The sequence below is a fragment of the Fundulus heteroclitus genome, chromosome 19 (assembly GCF_011125445.2).
Source record: "Fundulus heteroclitus isolate FHET01 chromosome 19, MU-UCD_Fhet_4.1, whole genome shotgun sequence".
In the NCBI taxonomy this organism is placed as follows: domain Eukaryota; kingdom Metazoa; phylum Chordata; class Actinopteri; order Cyprinodontiformes; family Fundulidae; genus Fundulus; species Fundulus heteroclitus.
Window position 1 is genome coordinate 29,676,213 of NC_046379.1, and position 16,332 is coordinate 29,692,544.

Here is a 16,332-nt window from a genome sequence, read left to right on the forward strand (position 1 = left end):
AAAGCTTTTGCCGTGTTTTGGCGCTGCCCATTTGGCTTGACATGCGTTAAGTGCCTCTATAGCAGAAGGCACTAGAGTTGGAAAATCCAAACTTTGCAGCTGTATGCGGAGTGTCAACCATTCAGAGAGACTCCACTATGTAACATTGTGGAGGATTTTCCAACAGGAAAAATATTTGTACTTTTTATCACTGATAAATGTTAATATCAAGCTTCCTGAATGATGCCCACTAACTTGAGAGATGGACAGATGCTCTTCAGCTGAAATGGGGCGCCTGTAGTTGTCCTGGCTGGAGATGCTGGCACCCATGCCCGTCAGCAGGTTGTCAGATTGGGCTCCAGTGAGACACAAATAGCGCTGAAAGCAACCCTTGTCAGCGCACAGCTCCTGATGAAACTCACCAAACTCAAAACGACTCTAAATTATCTGGTGAAACGCACATTATATTATATTATTCAGTAAATGAAGCCAAGTCACTCTATTGATTTCATCCACAGTTTTCCAAAGAGTCCGGCAGAGGAAAAAACAGGGTAGCTCCCCCCAACGGGAGCCACTTTGCCTGACGCGTTGAGGCTCTAGACAGTCCGTCTGACTTTATGTACACAAGCATCCTAGTTGAGGCGTTGGACGCCTTTTTGACTCTCAAAAGGCATCTGGTCTGAATGCAGCATTATCCAAGTTTTTCACAGTTCGCGATGGTGACAGCAGTGGGTGGGAAGGCTCTCTTATAGCGGTCAGTATTACAGCGGGTCTGAGGAAGCCTCTGACTGATGACGCTCTATTCGTTGTATGGCAATCTGAAGGGTTATCAAAATTATGATTTCACATAAAGCCTGGGTTCTTTGGAAAGATTTTTTTCGTAACAAAATAAATAATAAAAAATTGTGTTTTATCTGTCCTAAGGTAATTATTGTTGGATTTGAAAAATTTATTTAATGATCCTAAACCTTAAATTGTGTAACCAAAGAAGTCTTCAAGGGGTTATTAAAAAGGTATAAGTCTCAGTTGGAAAAATAACTTTTTTTCCCTCCTACCCAGACCCATGCCTGTATATACCCCGTTTCACTCAAATGCTGGAATTTGGCGAGGAGAGCCACAAGGTCTCCATGACGGCGCTGCGACTGGTTCAGAGGATGAAGAGAGACTGGATGCACACGGGAAGAAGGCCATCTGGACTCTGTGGAGCAGGTAACCACATCACCAGGCAGCATTCGATAAGTGCGGCCTTTGCTGCCGAGAACCTTTGTCTCAGCAGAGTGCTTCATGTCGCCGCCTGAAATCTCAGGGCTGCAGGAGCTGTAGCGTTGGAGGGAGGAAAGTAATTACTGCTCTGGTCTGTCTAAATCCACCAACATAGTTGCCTTTAATGAGAGGCCTAAACCACAGCTCAGCAGACAGCTGTGCAGAGGCCAGCGGTGCTCCTGACAGGTTCATTCTGCTAGGAGAGGCTCTCTCACTCCAGCAGGGATTTATTAGCTATCCTCATGTTTTGCTGCTGATTTGATCCGTGCAACAACAAAGTTTGGGAAAGGCCACCGGGGGAAACATCTGTTTACACAAACTGACTGACAGGATCAATACCGATAGCACGTGTTTGATTTCAGAAGGACTGCTTACCTCAGAACAACACCGCTCAGAGTTTTGTGTCCAGGAAAAAGTTTGGAAATAGATTTTTCAGTATACTCGTATTTCAAGACTAGTCTCTCTTCCACTTTATCCATAATAATTAAATATTTTCATCTCCATTCACCAGTCTATCCACCCTCCCCCCCTATCCACCTCTCTGTTCAGCGTCCTTCTATTTGCTGTCTCTTTGTCTGTTTGTTTATCCATCATTAATCCATCTTCATCCGTTGTTCCATCTCTCATTCTTCAAATTACCTTGTTTCCATTTATCCATCTGTGAATTTCTGCAGGTTTCATATTTGAAGAATGATTGTCTAAATATCTGCCGTAATTGTGTAGGGATTGCTTTTTGTTTTCAACTTTAATATTGTGCAAGAAAGACCTTGAAACTCTCTGGAAAAGTGTGAATTCTCATTGTCTATAAACCTTCATGTTGTCGTACACTAGGGGTGCCAAACTCCTGGCCTAGAGGGCCTGTGTCCTGCAACTTTTAGATGGTCCAACACACCTGAACTAATGCGTGTATATATGTATATACAACTTATTATTACATTCATTTTCTTTGTAGTACTGAGTTTTATAGTAATGGATTCAAGTATGTCATCCACCACGCCTGACATGTAATTCTCCCTCAACCTTTGCTTTGTCTGTGTCTCTGAACTCTTAACCATCAAGTTAGAAGTTGGCTTCCTTGTTGGTGATCATCCAGGTTTCATAGATAGCGATTGTGTCGAGTGGATGCGTAGTCCCTCAGATGGTTAAAGCTGGCACACAAATTTCTGATATTTTAGTGGAAAGTTGATAATTTGTTGTCTGCTGTAAAGTTCTGATTAAATTGTTCATTGTGTAGCAACAGCAGCTGGTTCGGAAAAATACGTTTTCGACTTTTTGGAAATCATTTAAATTATAATCTGTGTAGGTGAACCGTATTAGCTCCAGATGATCCCGTAGGTTTATCTTTTGTGAGAATATATACTTTCAAGCATATTCTTTCTTTGTCTTCATTTTTCACTGGGCATACCTGTTCAGTAAAAACTTTAGTTAATAACAGAGCTTACAGAGTGTACATTTGTTTTGAGTTTTTGACAAACCGATTAACTATTGAATTATACTTGGACTTTGTCATTCAACTGCACATTCACAATGTACATTTCAGCAAAATATTGTTGTAAGGCTCCAAGTAAAAGCCGAAGACACAAGAGGAGAAAAGAGACAGGAAATGGTTAAAGTAACAAGGGAACTTTGGCTAAACTCTTTAATAAAATGATTAAAACCCCTCAGGGGTAGGACGGTACCTCCTGAAAGTTCATACCTCAGCTTCCCGATTAATTAAACAAGCGACATTAGAAAAACACACAATACTGGTCAGGCACAGCCAAGTCAACATCAGAGGCCAGGCTATAGGTGATGACAAGATCGAGGGTGTTTCCTCGCTTGTGATTCTGCTGCTTGACGTGTTGAGTCAAATTTATATAGTTGAGAATATCTAAAAACTCTTGTGGTTGAGAGTCTGATGGATTATTGACATGTTGATTAAATTCCCCAGTCATGATAACCTTGTTATATTTTATATGGAGGGAAGATAAAAGCTGAAAACCTGGTGATAACATCATGTCCCGGTGTCACATAGACAGAAACACAAAGTATTGGACAGCCACTAAAAGCAAAGGCATAATGCTCAAAGCTGTGATACTGCTCAGATGACGGCTGTTTAACAGACAGTGGATTATTAAATATTGAAGCAGTACCACCCCCTTGTTGATTTAAAACCAGGTGGGGAAGCCTTGGTGAGACCGGCTGGTGCGTCTGCGCTCAGCCAGGGTTCTGTTAAAAACAAGCTCTCCAGTCCATCCATCCGTCCATTTTCTAACACATCTATCTCTATTGGGGTCGCGAGGGGTGCTGGTGCCTATGTCCAGCTGTCAATGGGCGAGAGGCGGGGTACACCCTGGACAGGTCACCAGTCTATCACAGGACAAACAGCCATTCTCACACACCTAAGGAGAATTTAGAGATCAATTAACCTAGCAGTCATGTTTTTGGACTGTGGGAGGAAGCCAGAGTACCCGGAGAGAACTTGAACCCCGGACCTTCTTGCTGCTTGGCAACAGCGCTACCCACTGTGCAGCCCCAGCTCTCCGGTCTATAATCTAAAATCAAATCAATTATAATAAAACTATTTTTCAAAAGAGAGCGGACTTGTAAAAATAACCATTTTTGGGATGACATGTGGACCATAGATGGTAGTTGTGGGCGATAAACAATGCTCTGCTAGTGGTCAGGGTTATTAAAGTTCACTAAACTGATAGGTCTGTGTGTGGTTCGCTCTAGCCCAATTCATCGGGTGATGATGACAAAGGGGCCAGGTGCGTATAACAGTTCAAAGAAGAATGATGGGGGCCAGGAGCCTGTGGTCAGCAGCACACTGGTCAGCCGTAGGGACATCGTCAGCAGGCGTGGCTGTGTGATGTACCTTAAAGGTCAAGATAGCAGTTAGAATACACGTACCTGATGTGTTAAGATGGAGGCCATCGGTCTCCTTCCTCAGAAACCATCACATGTCCCGTTCCTCTGCCACATGCAGAGAGGGGACCAGAAAAAAAACAACCTGAAGCTCAACCTGCATAGCGGTGCCAAGTAGATGGATGAAATCCTGTTTTAGAAGTTCAGACTGCTGTTTGGGGATGTCGCCGCTGCCTACGTGGATGATAAGTCATTTGGCTTGTGGATTTGATTTAATGATATCTGAAAATTTCTCAGCTATTTCCACGACAGCGGCACCTTGGAAAGATGTGAGGGCTCCCCTCATTGTCATGTTCTTGATGATGGAAGCTCTCACAAACGTGGTGAGAAGCTGCTCTATTTGGGTGTGAGCAGCACTTGATTCCACGTTGATTGGAATGTACAAAGAAAATGTCCTTGGATCCTTGCGTCTGCAATTCTCTATGCATGTAGGTTTTTTTTTTTTTGTATTAGTATTCTGTTTTCTTTGAAGTGTTCAAGTTGGACTTTATGTAACACTTTGCACATCAGGGTCTAGGTCTCTTCTGCTCCATCTGTGTGAGTTTTGTGCTACATTGATTTAGGTGTCTCTTTGGATTGGATTCTTTTTATTGACTTGAGTCTTTGATTTACTCACCAAAGTGACTCGCTTGAGTCACTGAGTCAGTAACCCGCTATGGTTTAAGTGTAACACTGATTTCTTCCATTTGGAGATAAAAATAAATAAATAAGTCGCATAATTTTCCACGACTGAGATTTTGTTTCAGAAGAATGTATTAGCACAAAGATTACCTGAATATCAGTAAAAGTTGACTAGGTCCCGTGGCTGGGGTCTTCTATGTTTAAACATTTCATCTCTTTTCCAACAGACTTCTTCAGTCTGGGGTGTTTCAGGTAAACTCAGCCTTATCACCAGCACCTTCACATAGTTGCTCAACAAGTTTAACGTGACAATCAAAATTGGTTTTCTCGCTTTTAAAAGAGGACCAACCGCTTAATAGCCGATCATTAATTTTGCCTTATCAGAGAGTATCTGAAGATTTGACATATTAAAATCCCTTTTATTGCTTCCTCCGCTCTGCATATTTACACACAAGTTAGAATTTTCTGCCTTTTCTGTTTCTCGGCTACACTACTTCAATAATTCATTGGATGTCATACATCATTGAGGAAGAAACACTCAAACTGCTTGGGTAGTAATCTTATTTCTAAATGCGATGCAAAAATGAAGTGTTGTTCAGCAAAAGCACTCCTGTGCTCCTTTTTTTTTCACAGATGAATGTTTAAACTACAAAACCAGTTTCTATTGATGGATACTAAGTGCTTGAGTAAAGGAACAAAACGGTGAAAGCAAGTCTACACTCGAAAAAGAAAAGAAAATGGCTTTGATTGCATGCGTTTCTCAGGCAATATAACTAAAAAGCCATCCTTTCACACACAAAAGCTGTTAGAAGTGTGCATATGGAAGAAGATTGGTGCATACATCATTTAACAGCCTCTTGAGCGCTGTAAGTCAGTTATGTAACTGTTCCCCCCTCAAGCCTCGCATGGCTGTTTATTGCATAATGCTAATGTTATTTCTTTTATAAACCAATGGTTTTGTGTCAGGGATGACTGTTTCTTTAGTACAATAAGGTCCCTTCCAGCTTTTTGATTCTCTTTAAGGTCTACATACAGAAACTGCTCACTGGGCGCTGTTGCTTAATGTTAGCAACATATGCTTCCAAGATACTTTGTAATGAGACAAAGCCTTTTAATATGTGGTGCTTTGTGCTGCGCCTTACAAAGTTATTCACTCTTTAAACCCTCCCAGGTTTTTTTTTCAGTGAAACTACAGACCTCAATGTATTTTTGGTGGGATTTTATGATAGTCCAAAACAAAGCAGCACAATACTATAAAGTGCAAGGAACTTCATTAATGGTTTGCAAAATATTTATATTTTTATATAAAAATATGTATTTCAGCATTTTGTGCTCAGTTCACCTAGCTAATGTCTAAAAGCAGTTTGTCGCACTCAATTTTATTGAGTGGTAGTAGAGTTAAGTGTTAAATGGACGCCCCCATGAGTAATTTCTCAAGTTAAATCCAGCTATTTTTCTTAGATGTTTGTTAGAGAACATCCGTGAACAAATGGTATCATGAAAACCATGCAGGAAGGTCGGTGACAAAGTTGTGCAGAAGTTTCAAACAGGGTTAGGTAGTAAGATAATATCAGAATCTTTGGACGCCTCACAGAGCAATGTGATACTCTATTTTCTGATAGATTTATCAGAAATGTTGAACCAAGGGACAAGAAGAAAGCAATTGTTAAAAGAAAGGAATAGGTCCTGTTTAAGGAAACTAGGGGAAAAAAACACTGGTCGTCACCCTCAACCCTCCATCCTGCTTCACACTTTGGGAATGCTTTTCTTAGGCAAGCAAATACACACTGATAATGCAGGCTAAAAAAGGGGTAACACTGCAAAATAAAAAAAAGTCTTAAAAACAACACTGCATAATCAATTTAAATAAAAACTATTGCACAAAACCAGTTATTTGATTAAAGTGCAACGTCACTAAAAGCAAAAAGGCTCAATTAAAAATGTTTAGTTGTTTAATAAATATGATCAATTAAATGATGGGATAAAAAAGTGACTGGTTAAACAATGAACATCAAACAAGTCTAAGAAAACTGTCATAGATCAGAGAATTGTCAACTGATAAACATTATTATTGATATGATAAATTAATTGGACAAATTACCTTTGCTAATTCTAATCACTTTACATGATTGGCCTTTTCATTGGCTTAACTATTGGTTTACACCTTAGAACCGGGACTGAAAGATTGCAAAAGGTAAAACAAAATTAAAATTAATTAATAGTAAAAGTGCCGGTACAAACTCACTGATTAATATTACACTGCAGGTTCTACTACTGAAGTCGTGGACAGCTGGAAGTGTCTCATCACTGTTTCCATCAGTCCTGCAACCCAGAGACTCTCTTCCTGCTGGATCCTGAAGCCCTTCCTAATTACAATTGAAATGACTGCAAGCAGCATTAACAGAAGCAATTTTGCCTTATCTGCCAACAGTAAGGCAAAAAAAAAAAAATCAAACAAGTTGAACATTGTTTTATTGAAGTAAATTTAGGACAACCACGGCCAAGTTGATATTAAAGCCCAAGTTTAATGCCCAACTTATATTTATATATATATATATATATATATATATATATATATATATATATATATATATATATATATATATATATATATATATATATATATATATATATATATATATTAATTAGGGCTGGGCAACGATTAAAATATTTAATCGCACTGATTAATCGCGATTAATCGCATTGTATTTACAAACTCCAAGAATTAATTCAAAAGTAGTGTAAAGAGCACTTTTATTTTAATGTTCTGCTGCCATATGAACAAAAGTGTTGTAACATTTGTAGCACTTATCAGTAACACATATTTAGTGTAAAGCTCAACTTAAACATGTAAAACAAAAAATAGCAATAATAATAAATTAAAGCTTATTGCCACTGACAGGGAATTCTCTTTATGGGGAAAAAATCTACCAAAAACAGGCAATTTCTGAGGTAACAGCAGGGAGCAGCATTACCATTTTATGTTCAATACCAAAGTTTAACTTGGCAGTGGTTCCAACTAACTTGTTTCTGTCATATTCCATGCTGGAAGAACTTTAAACTGAAATGCTTGCTAACACGATATGCTTGCGTTTATTTGACGTTGACACGCGGTTTTTTGTTGTTGCTTTCTCGCGCGCATATAGTAAATGGCAGGGAAAAACAGGCAAAGATACATGGATACTTTGAAACGAAAAGCGACTTCACCGACGGCGTCGATGCAGACCCCCCCCCGCTCCGCTCCGCACAAAACTTGTTCCGGCCGCCAACTCACCGCCTCGCCTCGCCTAAGCTCGCTCGCGGTACCTGCGGGAAACACCGCCTTCCGCATGTCAGCTGTGTTTTTTTCCGGCCAGCACCTTTCTTCCTCTTTGAATCTGAGGCTGGGCTGACAGCGAGGTTATTGGCGCATTATCGCCACCTACTGTTCTGATTCAAACCCCTACACCGCAGCAACAGACCTTCACAAAATAAAAGCATGTGACCAACATGCGTTAACGCGCGTTAAAGAAAATATCGCCGTTAATAGTCTAATGAGTTAAAGCGAAATTAACGCGTTAACTTGCCCAGCCCTAATATATATATATATATATATATATATATATATATATATATATATATATATATATATATATATATATATATATATATATATATATATGTATATATGTATATATGTATATATGTATATGTATATGTATATATATATATATGTATATATATATGTATATATATATATGTATATATGTATATATATATATGTATATATATATATATATATATGTATATATATATATGTATATGTATATATGTATATATATATATGTATATATGTATATATATATGTATATGTATGAGTAGATGTTTTCTGCTGCCGTCGAGCTTTCCACGGCAATAATTTACAGTGAATTTGTCAGGCAGCATCACGTCAATTAGAAAGGGAAGTCAATAAAACTTGCATCAGCATTTTGCTAGCCAATGTTAATGACTAGCATTCACTCAACTGAATGGGATTGTATGCGGGAAAGATCACCACAGATCTACTGGCTCACAAAAGCGAAGGAAAATCTTATAGAATTTTTGTTTAATCACCCCCCCAAATTTGGAGTAAATTCTTCAACCAGAGTCTCCATGTAGGAGAAAGTTTGGGGTGATAATTGCCAACTATAGTCCTGCATTCTGTACATCTCCAAAGATAAAACCTTTTTAAGTAAGATATCAGGATAAAACTCTATCGTTTGCTTCTGAATGTTTCTGTTTAATACCTTGGTGATCTTTCAGATGAATATATGCAAAAGAAAGATAAATATCTGATTTAAAATTGTAGCATTAGCTAGCAAGAAAGCAAAAGCATGGACAAGAGATATCCACCAATCTTAATGACTGGAATGGAATTGCTCAAGAAATCAATGTGATGGAAAAACTGTTGCATATGAAAAGACTACAGAAAGCTGTTATTGCCCCGATTTCTTTATTTGAGAGGGATCAGTTCTCCAAATAATGCAAAAGGAGAAAGGGGATGTTCAATATTCCATAATAGGCCAAAGTAATGGCAAGAAAATAAGTACACAATGTGAATAATACAGAGAATCAATTTACCCCCAGCACTGGACCACACCTAAGCTGTTTTTAGCAGAGCTGGCAGAATTGTGGGACAAGACATCAGACTCCACCTATTTTTATGCTCTTAAGCTTCATCCTGTCAGGATGTTTCCCTTTGTGTGTGTCTGCCTTATCTGTATGTAATCTGGACGCCTTAACATCTGGTTTTCAACTGGTTTCCTCAAAGGAAATTCGCTGCAGCTTTGTGCATACAAAGCAAAAACAGAAACTCCTTTCAAATAAGGCAACATCAATCCTTCCTACATCCTAAAGAAATACAGACTACTATATATTATTATGTCTCTTCACAAAACTACATAGTAGAGGCTAAAATTTTCAATATCCATCTATAACAAAGCCTAAGTGAAAGAAAATTGGAATATAGGGATATCTTAGACACGGAGGACTGAAAGACAGTTGTCTACTGGGTGCTTTAGACACTAATCAGGAGCGCCTCCCAAAATGTTCATTGCTTTACAATGATAAAACAAAAGTTGCAAAGAAAATAAACACGATGCTGTTCACACCATTTCATAACATAACATAACTGAGCCTCAGTCATTTTCTAAAGGAGAATGGGAAAGTGTTTTCACCACTGGTAGATGTACCAATTTATGTTGTTCTATTGCATAAAATTCCAATAAAATACATGTGTGGTTGTAATTTTATAACAGTTTGGAGGGGGTGGATGATTTGACAAGGCCCCTCTGATTTAAAAACTGTTCTTGTTTTTTTTTTTTTTTTCTTTTGCTTTTTTTCAGCTCTTCTTGTTGCTGCTCATTTACACGACTTTCGTCGCACCATCAAAGAAATAGTTAACGTTGTGAAAGTCTGTGAAACCACACTAAGGAAAAGGTAGGCCATCTCTAATTACCTGCGTCAATGTAGCCCCAGTGACAATGTGTGTTTTTATGACTGTTCTCTTTTCCACATCAGACTGGTAGAGTTCGAGGACACACCCGCAAGTCAACTGACCGTTGAAGAGTTTATGAAGGTAGACTTAGACCAAGAGTGTGACCCACCATGCTTTATCGCTGGACTAAAGAAGAAAAAAGCCCAAGAGGTATACAGGATACAGTTCTCCCTCCAGAAAATTCTGAAATTTGACTTTTTTTTGTTTTGTTTTTTTGCAAGTTTTAATAAATACAGAAAAAATAAAATGGTGTGGGGAAACATTTGAGTTGCTGGTCGTTGCTCATTCCGTTGTCTTAAAGGTGCGTAGCCATATAAATTGACTTTTTTTTTTTAAATATATGTCAGTAATTCTCACTCTGGTTGGATCCAAAGTTTTTCTGAAAGATGATCATGTCCTGCTGGCGTATTAGTTGTTATTTTGGTGTTTTATGTTTTTGTTTTTGCTTAGTGTGTGGGGGGGGGGGCAAGGCCCTGTACACCTGACAGTGATCCGTTGAAAACAGAATTTTGTTTCTGTTAGCATATCTACATGAAAATGTTTCAATTATGATCTCTATTCATACAACACTAGCATAGACATTCACAACTGCCACGTTTGGGCTGCTTTAAACAGACAAGTTTAAAGCCCCTATTGGTCCAAACCTTTTGTGCAGGTGTGAATACACTGAAGCAAACCCTGGATCAAACAACTGAGAACCGCTTTTTGTGGTGGTTTCGGTCCACTTCTGAACAGACACCGGTACGGTTTGTTTCTGGTGTAGAAACCAGCCTTATCTGAGTCAGCTACTGCAAACATGTTTTTTTGGATTTAAAGAGCCAATGTTGCAGGACATCTGGCCAAAATGAACCCTTAGTGTTGCTTATGCTACTACTATGGGTCACAAAACCAGTGTTGAATGAGCTGCTCTTGACAATCAAAATGGTACTGCAGTTGGAATAGGAGCATAAATGAGAGCAACAGCCATGCAGCTCACAAGACTTCCATGTTTTCGTAAAACTCTAGGTCTGTGCTACGTCTCGGCCTAGTCATTTCTGTCCAATGGGAGCAATGATCATCACATGCGTGGCTTTGCTACAAGTTACAGTTCACTTGCAAAACGTACAATGTGAAACCAACCCGACCGAACATAATTCTGCTTTTGGTCCGGACCAAACAAGCAGACTAAAGGCCTTTCACGAGGTGAATACACTTCAAGTCATACTGTGCATGTATCGTGCCGTGGCTTTACCATACAGGCAGATTCCGTTTTTCCTGTGTACACGACTATGAAGACTAGGATGTTTTTAAAACGTTACACTCGGGAACCCGTGTTCAAATGGGGCCGTTTTCAGTGAAACCAAAAAACTTTTTTAGAGTTTAGATTCTTTCCGCTGTAAACCTCTCAACCTGTGCTGCTGATCTGATTTAGAAATCACTTTCATTGTATGATTCATTGTTTTTTGTTTTTCCCTCTAGCTGGAACTGGCACTAAAGAAAAAAATGGATGACCTTGAAGGTATGAATATAAGGTTTGTTTGTTTGCAAGAAGACTCCTCGATTCACCAGTTCAAATCAAGTTCTTTTTACTTTGTTGGTGATGTGACTTTGATTTATACTAGCACTCTCAATTAATTTTAATTGTATGAAAACATGCAATTCAAACTTATTCAATTTTTTCCAATTTTCTTTTGATTTGCAAACACTTCAACCACAAACTTCTGTAAATGGTATAACAGAAAGTAGAAGCTAATTGTGAAGACCAAGGAACACAGCAGACAAGCTAGTAATAGTTACCACATCTACAGATTCTCCCACCTGAATTTTAATCATCTCCACAACTCTATTGAGTCTTATACTTAACAGATGTTCTCCTAGGGAAGAGTGGAGAGAAAGCCATAGATGCCCTTTGTCAGTTTGCCAAAAGCCATGTAGGGTTTGCTGCAAACAAGTAGAAGAAGGTGCACAGAAACATTTACAAAACATTCTGGGTCTAGACATAAAAAGCTGATAGAGACTTGGTCTCTGACTTGTGACTCTTACAGCAACATGTAGTGTTGAGTCAGGACGATGGAATATAAAGTAAGGCTGGACAATATAGGAAAAAAAGCATATCGATAAAGTAGAAATCATATTGATCGATATCGATGATTATCAACAAATTCAAAACATATATTTTAAAGGCAACCCTAAGAAACAGCATTTTATGCGGTTGCTTAGCAACCAATTTTTAGATTTAGATACAGAACACACAAACACTGAGTTTAAACTCAACCCTTTATTCAACCAACTTTTACCAAAACTGCAAGTATTTAAAAAATGAAAAAGAACGCTTGTTCTCTGAACTCTTTGAAGGGGGCGGAGCTTGCCTGGGTCTGTGTTTGTGATTGGTTGGGAGGATGTAATGACTGTAATATTAACCTACATGATAGACTAGAATGCAAAAGGAAGGAACCTGTCTATAGAACTTTTTATTGACCCTTTTTTCTATCATCGATGTATGACTATCGATTGATATATATATATATATATATATTATTGAATTATCGTTCAGCCCTAATATATAGGCAAGTTACACTTAGATACTTTTAGTTGTAAAAACTAATTAAAATTTAATGTCTCATCTCCTTTCCATCTTATAATTGTGCTCTACTGGGTTGGTTTAACTTAAATACCCTTGAAGGAACTAGACCAGAATTTATTTTTGGGCAATATATTATGAGTTAAAAGACTTTATTTGAAAATAACAGTTGAGTCCAGGCTTTATGCAGGAATAAGCAGCAAACTGGAGACAACCCAGGCAAACTTTTCTCTGCCATAGGAAAATATAATTTACCAGAAACCTGGCTATTTATGTTAAAGAAAACTAAGAAAAGTTCCTCAATGAATCCTTGTTTCCTCCGGAGGATTGTGCACGAGCTTGATGCGCGTGTTTAGTCTGGTGCATGTCGAGGTTTCCTCATTGGGGGTCGACTGTTTGGGGCGGGGCTTATAATTTAAGCTAAACTGTTCTCACACTTGAAATTTGTGCAAAATCAGTTATCGTGTGAAAAGTAAGAAAGATGACACAGGAGCTAGGTTTGATCAACTCATTTACTCGACTCCAACTGACGTAAAGGTACACATTGTGATTATTAACACCAATAAGGTGTGAGTGGAGCCCCCTATTAGCCCGCCACAATAATTCCTTAAAAAGACATTGACATTTGTGGTTACAAAATCAACAGAAAGTTCAAGTGCTGGAAGTGGACTGCAAAAGAATCTAGTGTATCCATCTGATTTGCAGGATATCTTAATTTTTGATCTCAGGAATTTAAAAAAATGTTTTACCTCTTCACTTCTCCCTGAAACAGGTGAAATCCAGGTGTACCGGGATGAAATAGATGCAGAGCTGGAGCAATGCAGACCCAAGCTGAGAGGAGTTTATGCTGCTTATACTAAGGAAGGTAGGTAAAATCAGCTCCCCATCAATAAATTAAATGTTTAGACATTTAGAACAGCTGAAACATTGGTTGAAACGTAGAGGCCTTAAGAAAACAATATTAGTAGATAGTAGGAAAGGCTCTCCTCTTGTACAACGGATCAAATGCGAGGAAGAAACCTGCTGAATCCCTGTAGAAATATTTTTTTATTACAGGCCTAGGTTTTAAATTATTATAGGGCTTATTGCAAAAAATAGACTTAAAAACAGCTTCTTTTCTAAAGTTGCAAAATCAATCATCCCGCTGTAATCAGACATCTCACCTTCACACACACACACACACACACACACACACCTCCGCAGACACACACACAAGCTCATTGTGAGAAAAACAAGTGACTTACGTAATACAGACGCTGCTTGTAATCATCACAAATGTATGTATTTAGCTGGTTTTTGACTTCACATTCAAAAACAAAGGGAAGAAACCACAACTGCCAACTCACAAAAGTTATAACTGACTTTTGAGAATAACAAGCCCCAAGCCGCTTAAAATAAGCGGACTATGCAACACAGAAGCTCACATGAAGAGACCTCATGGATTGTATGATGATGTTTTCATTCTGCTGAGAAAAAGCCAAATAAACGTTGCCTATCTGCACAGATGTTGCAGTCACTGATGTTAGGTCTGGACATTTAAGTGTTGGCTCCTTACCACCGAGGAAATATAGAGAGCATACAGATGTCTTTGGTCAGATTCCATAGTAAAGTCTTCCCGGTTACAAGCTTGTATCCAACACTGACATTTCTCAGCAATCCTTTGGGGTTTTAGAAAATCATTGGAAAAAAAAACTCCCTTCATATGATCACTATCATCATATCCCGAGGGACTCCAGCAGATACCAATGCAGCAGTGTTTTCTTATTGCCATATGTCTGTTGAGGCGAGATCTATTCACTATTTGACTGAAAAGTAAACTATTCAGGCCTTATCCCTCTGTTTTTACGACTTTAATATGGCCGCACGGCATGCACACTGGACTGTTGTAAATTTACCAATTTGACGTAATTTGAGAAATGTCCTATTGAATCTGTGAAGACTGAGTCATCTATACACACACATAAATGTTTGTTTTTTGGCCAGTGGTTAGTTCCTTCCATTGTTTCCATTAACTCTGACCAGCTTCTCTGTCCCTTGTGAGTGAAAAGCATGATGCTTCTACCACCAGATATCACCATTGACATGGTGAGTTCAAAGTGGTAGGCAGTGTTTTTTGTCTTATCTGACCAGAACACATTTTTCAGTGTTTACCTAGTCACCTATATGGTTCGTAGAATATGTTGAAAATGGCTTTCTTTTCGCCACTGAGACCAGATTTCTTTGAATCCATGACAGCTAAACTGTCTACTGGTTCTCCCCCTCCAAGCTGTTATGGCCCTCTTGTCTATTGATACTTGTTAGTTGAGGTGAACGACCATGTCTTGGTAGGTGTGCAGTTAAGCCACATTCTCTCAATGTTCAGATGATGGAACAGTGTTCTGAGAGATGCTTAAAGCTTCTGATAATGTTTTCTAAGCTAACCCTCCATCAACTTCCCAATTTTCTCCCTGACCCATCTGCTGTCCTTGGTCTTCATGATGCTTCATGATGCTGTTTGTTTACTGATAATCTCCAACAGATCTCTGACTGTGCTTGTATCAAGATTAACCAAATGAATTATATCCTTACATCCCTTGGTCATGTTTTCTCTCCTCAGAGTGTCTAAATGAAGACTTAAACTCCACGTCATCTAAGTTGGAGGAATCGGATGAGAGTGACGAGCTTCAGGCCGTGGCTAAGCACTTTGGTAGAGATCTCAATGAGCTCACACTGGAGGCTCTCATAAAACTTGAGAAGGAAGGGTCAGAGGAGGATGAGGACCAGCAGGAGAATATCCCAAAGCGAAAAGGCCCCTCACTGGCTTCCATACTGGGAAGAATGTCCTCAACAGCCACTCTGGGCCTCTCAGAGTCCATTGACCAGTGTGTTGGAGACAACACGGAGAATGGTAAGCAAGTTTGTCAGTTACAATCTTTTCTTTAACTTATTTTTTTAGCAATGTCAGCCTAGTATTTTTAAGTAGTTTTGATTATTTCTTGAACATTTTTAGATTTTTTTTGTATTCTATTTCCCGGTTTCCTGGCAGTCATCCTCCCTTCTGTTTTGATCATTTTGTAGTTGTGCATCAGCAGAATGATCTGTTATGTAGATTACACCTTAGCAAACCTTGATTACTGGGGATGTATTGATCTAACTTCCTAGTGAAACCTCCTCTTACCCACTAATTCAGAATCCATGATCTTGTGGGAAAAGATCTTGCATTTTGAATACATTTTTCATTGACCCAATTTCAGCAATATTTTAGTGTAGCGCTGGAGCAGCTCTTTGTGGAATTTACCAGACTCAGGCGAGGTAATGGGGCAGGCACATTTGTGAACCTTTGTCAATGGGGACTCCACACACCCTTGCCCTCAATCTACCTGCATTATGTCTGCTCCCTGGCTAACAAAATGGATAAGCTTTAAAAACCAGGGCCATATTCACAAAGAATCCTAAGACTAAAAGTAGCTGTTGCTCAATTTTTCTTAGAATTTTACCTCAACAAGTT

General features: G+C 38.8%; 1 protein-coding gene across 1 annotated transcript in view; it reads left to right on the plus strand.

Annotated features, from left to right (window-relative positions):
- brf1a (BRF1 RNA polymerase III transcription initiation factor subunit a) overlaps positions 1-16,332 on the plus strand; it is a 113,945-nt gene that overhangs the window by 45,543 nt on the left and 52,070 nt on the right. Inside the window, exons 7-12 of the mRNA XM_036150535.1 lie at positions 1,039-1,188; positions 10,134-10,227; positions 10,309-10,435; positions 11,744-11,783; positions 13,618-13,710; positions 15,442-15,732. Of these exons, the coding sequence (XP_036006428.1) occupies positions 1,039-1,188; positions 10,134-10,227; positions 10,309-10,435; positions 11,744-11,783; positions 13,618-13,710; positions 15,442-15,732 (795 nt within the window). The remainder of the gene's footprint in view (positions 1-1,038; positions 1,189-10,133; positions 10,228-10,308; positions 10,436-11,743; positions 11,784-13,617; positions 13,711-15,441; positions 15,733-16,332) is intronic.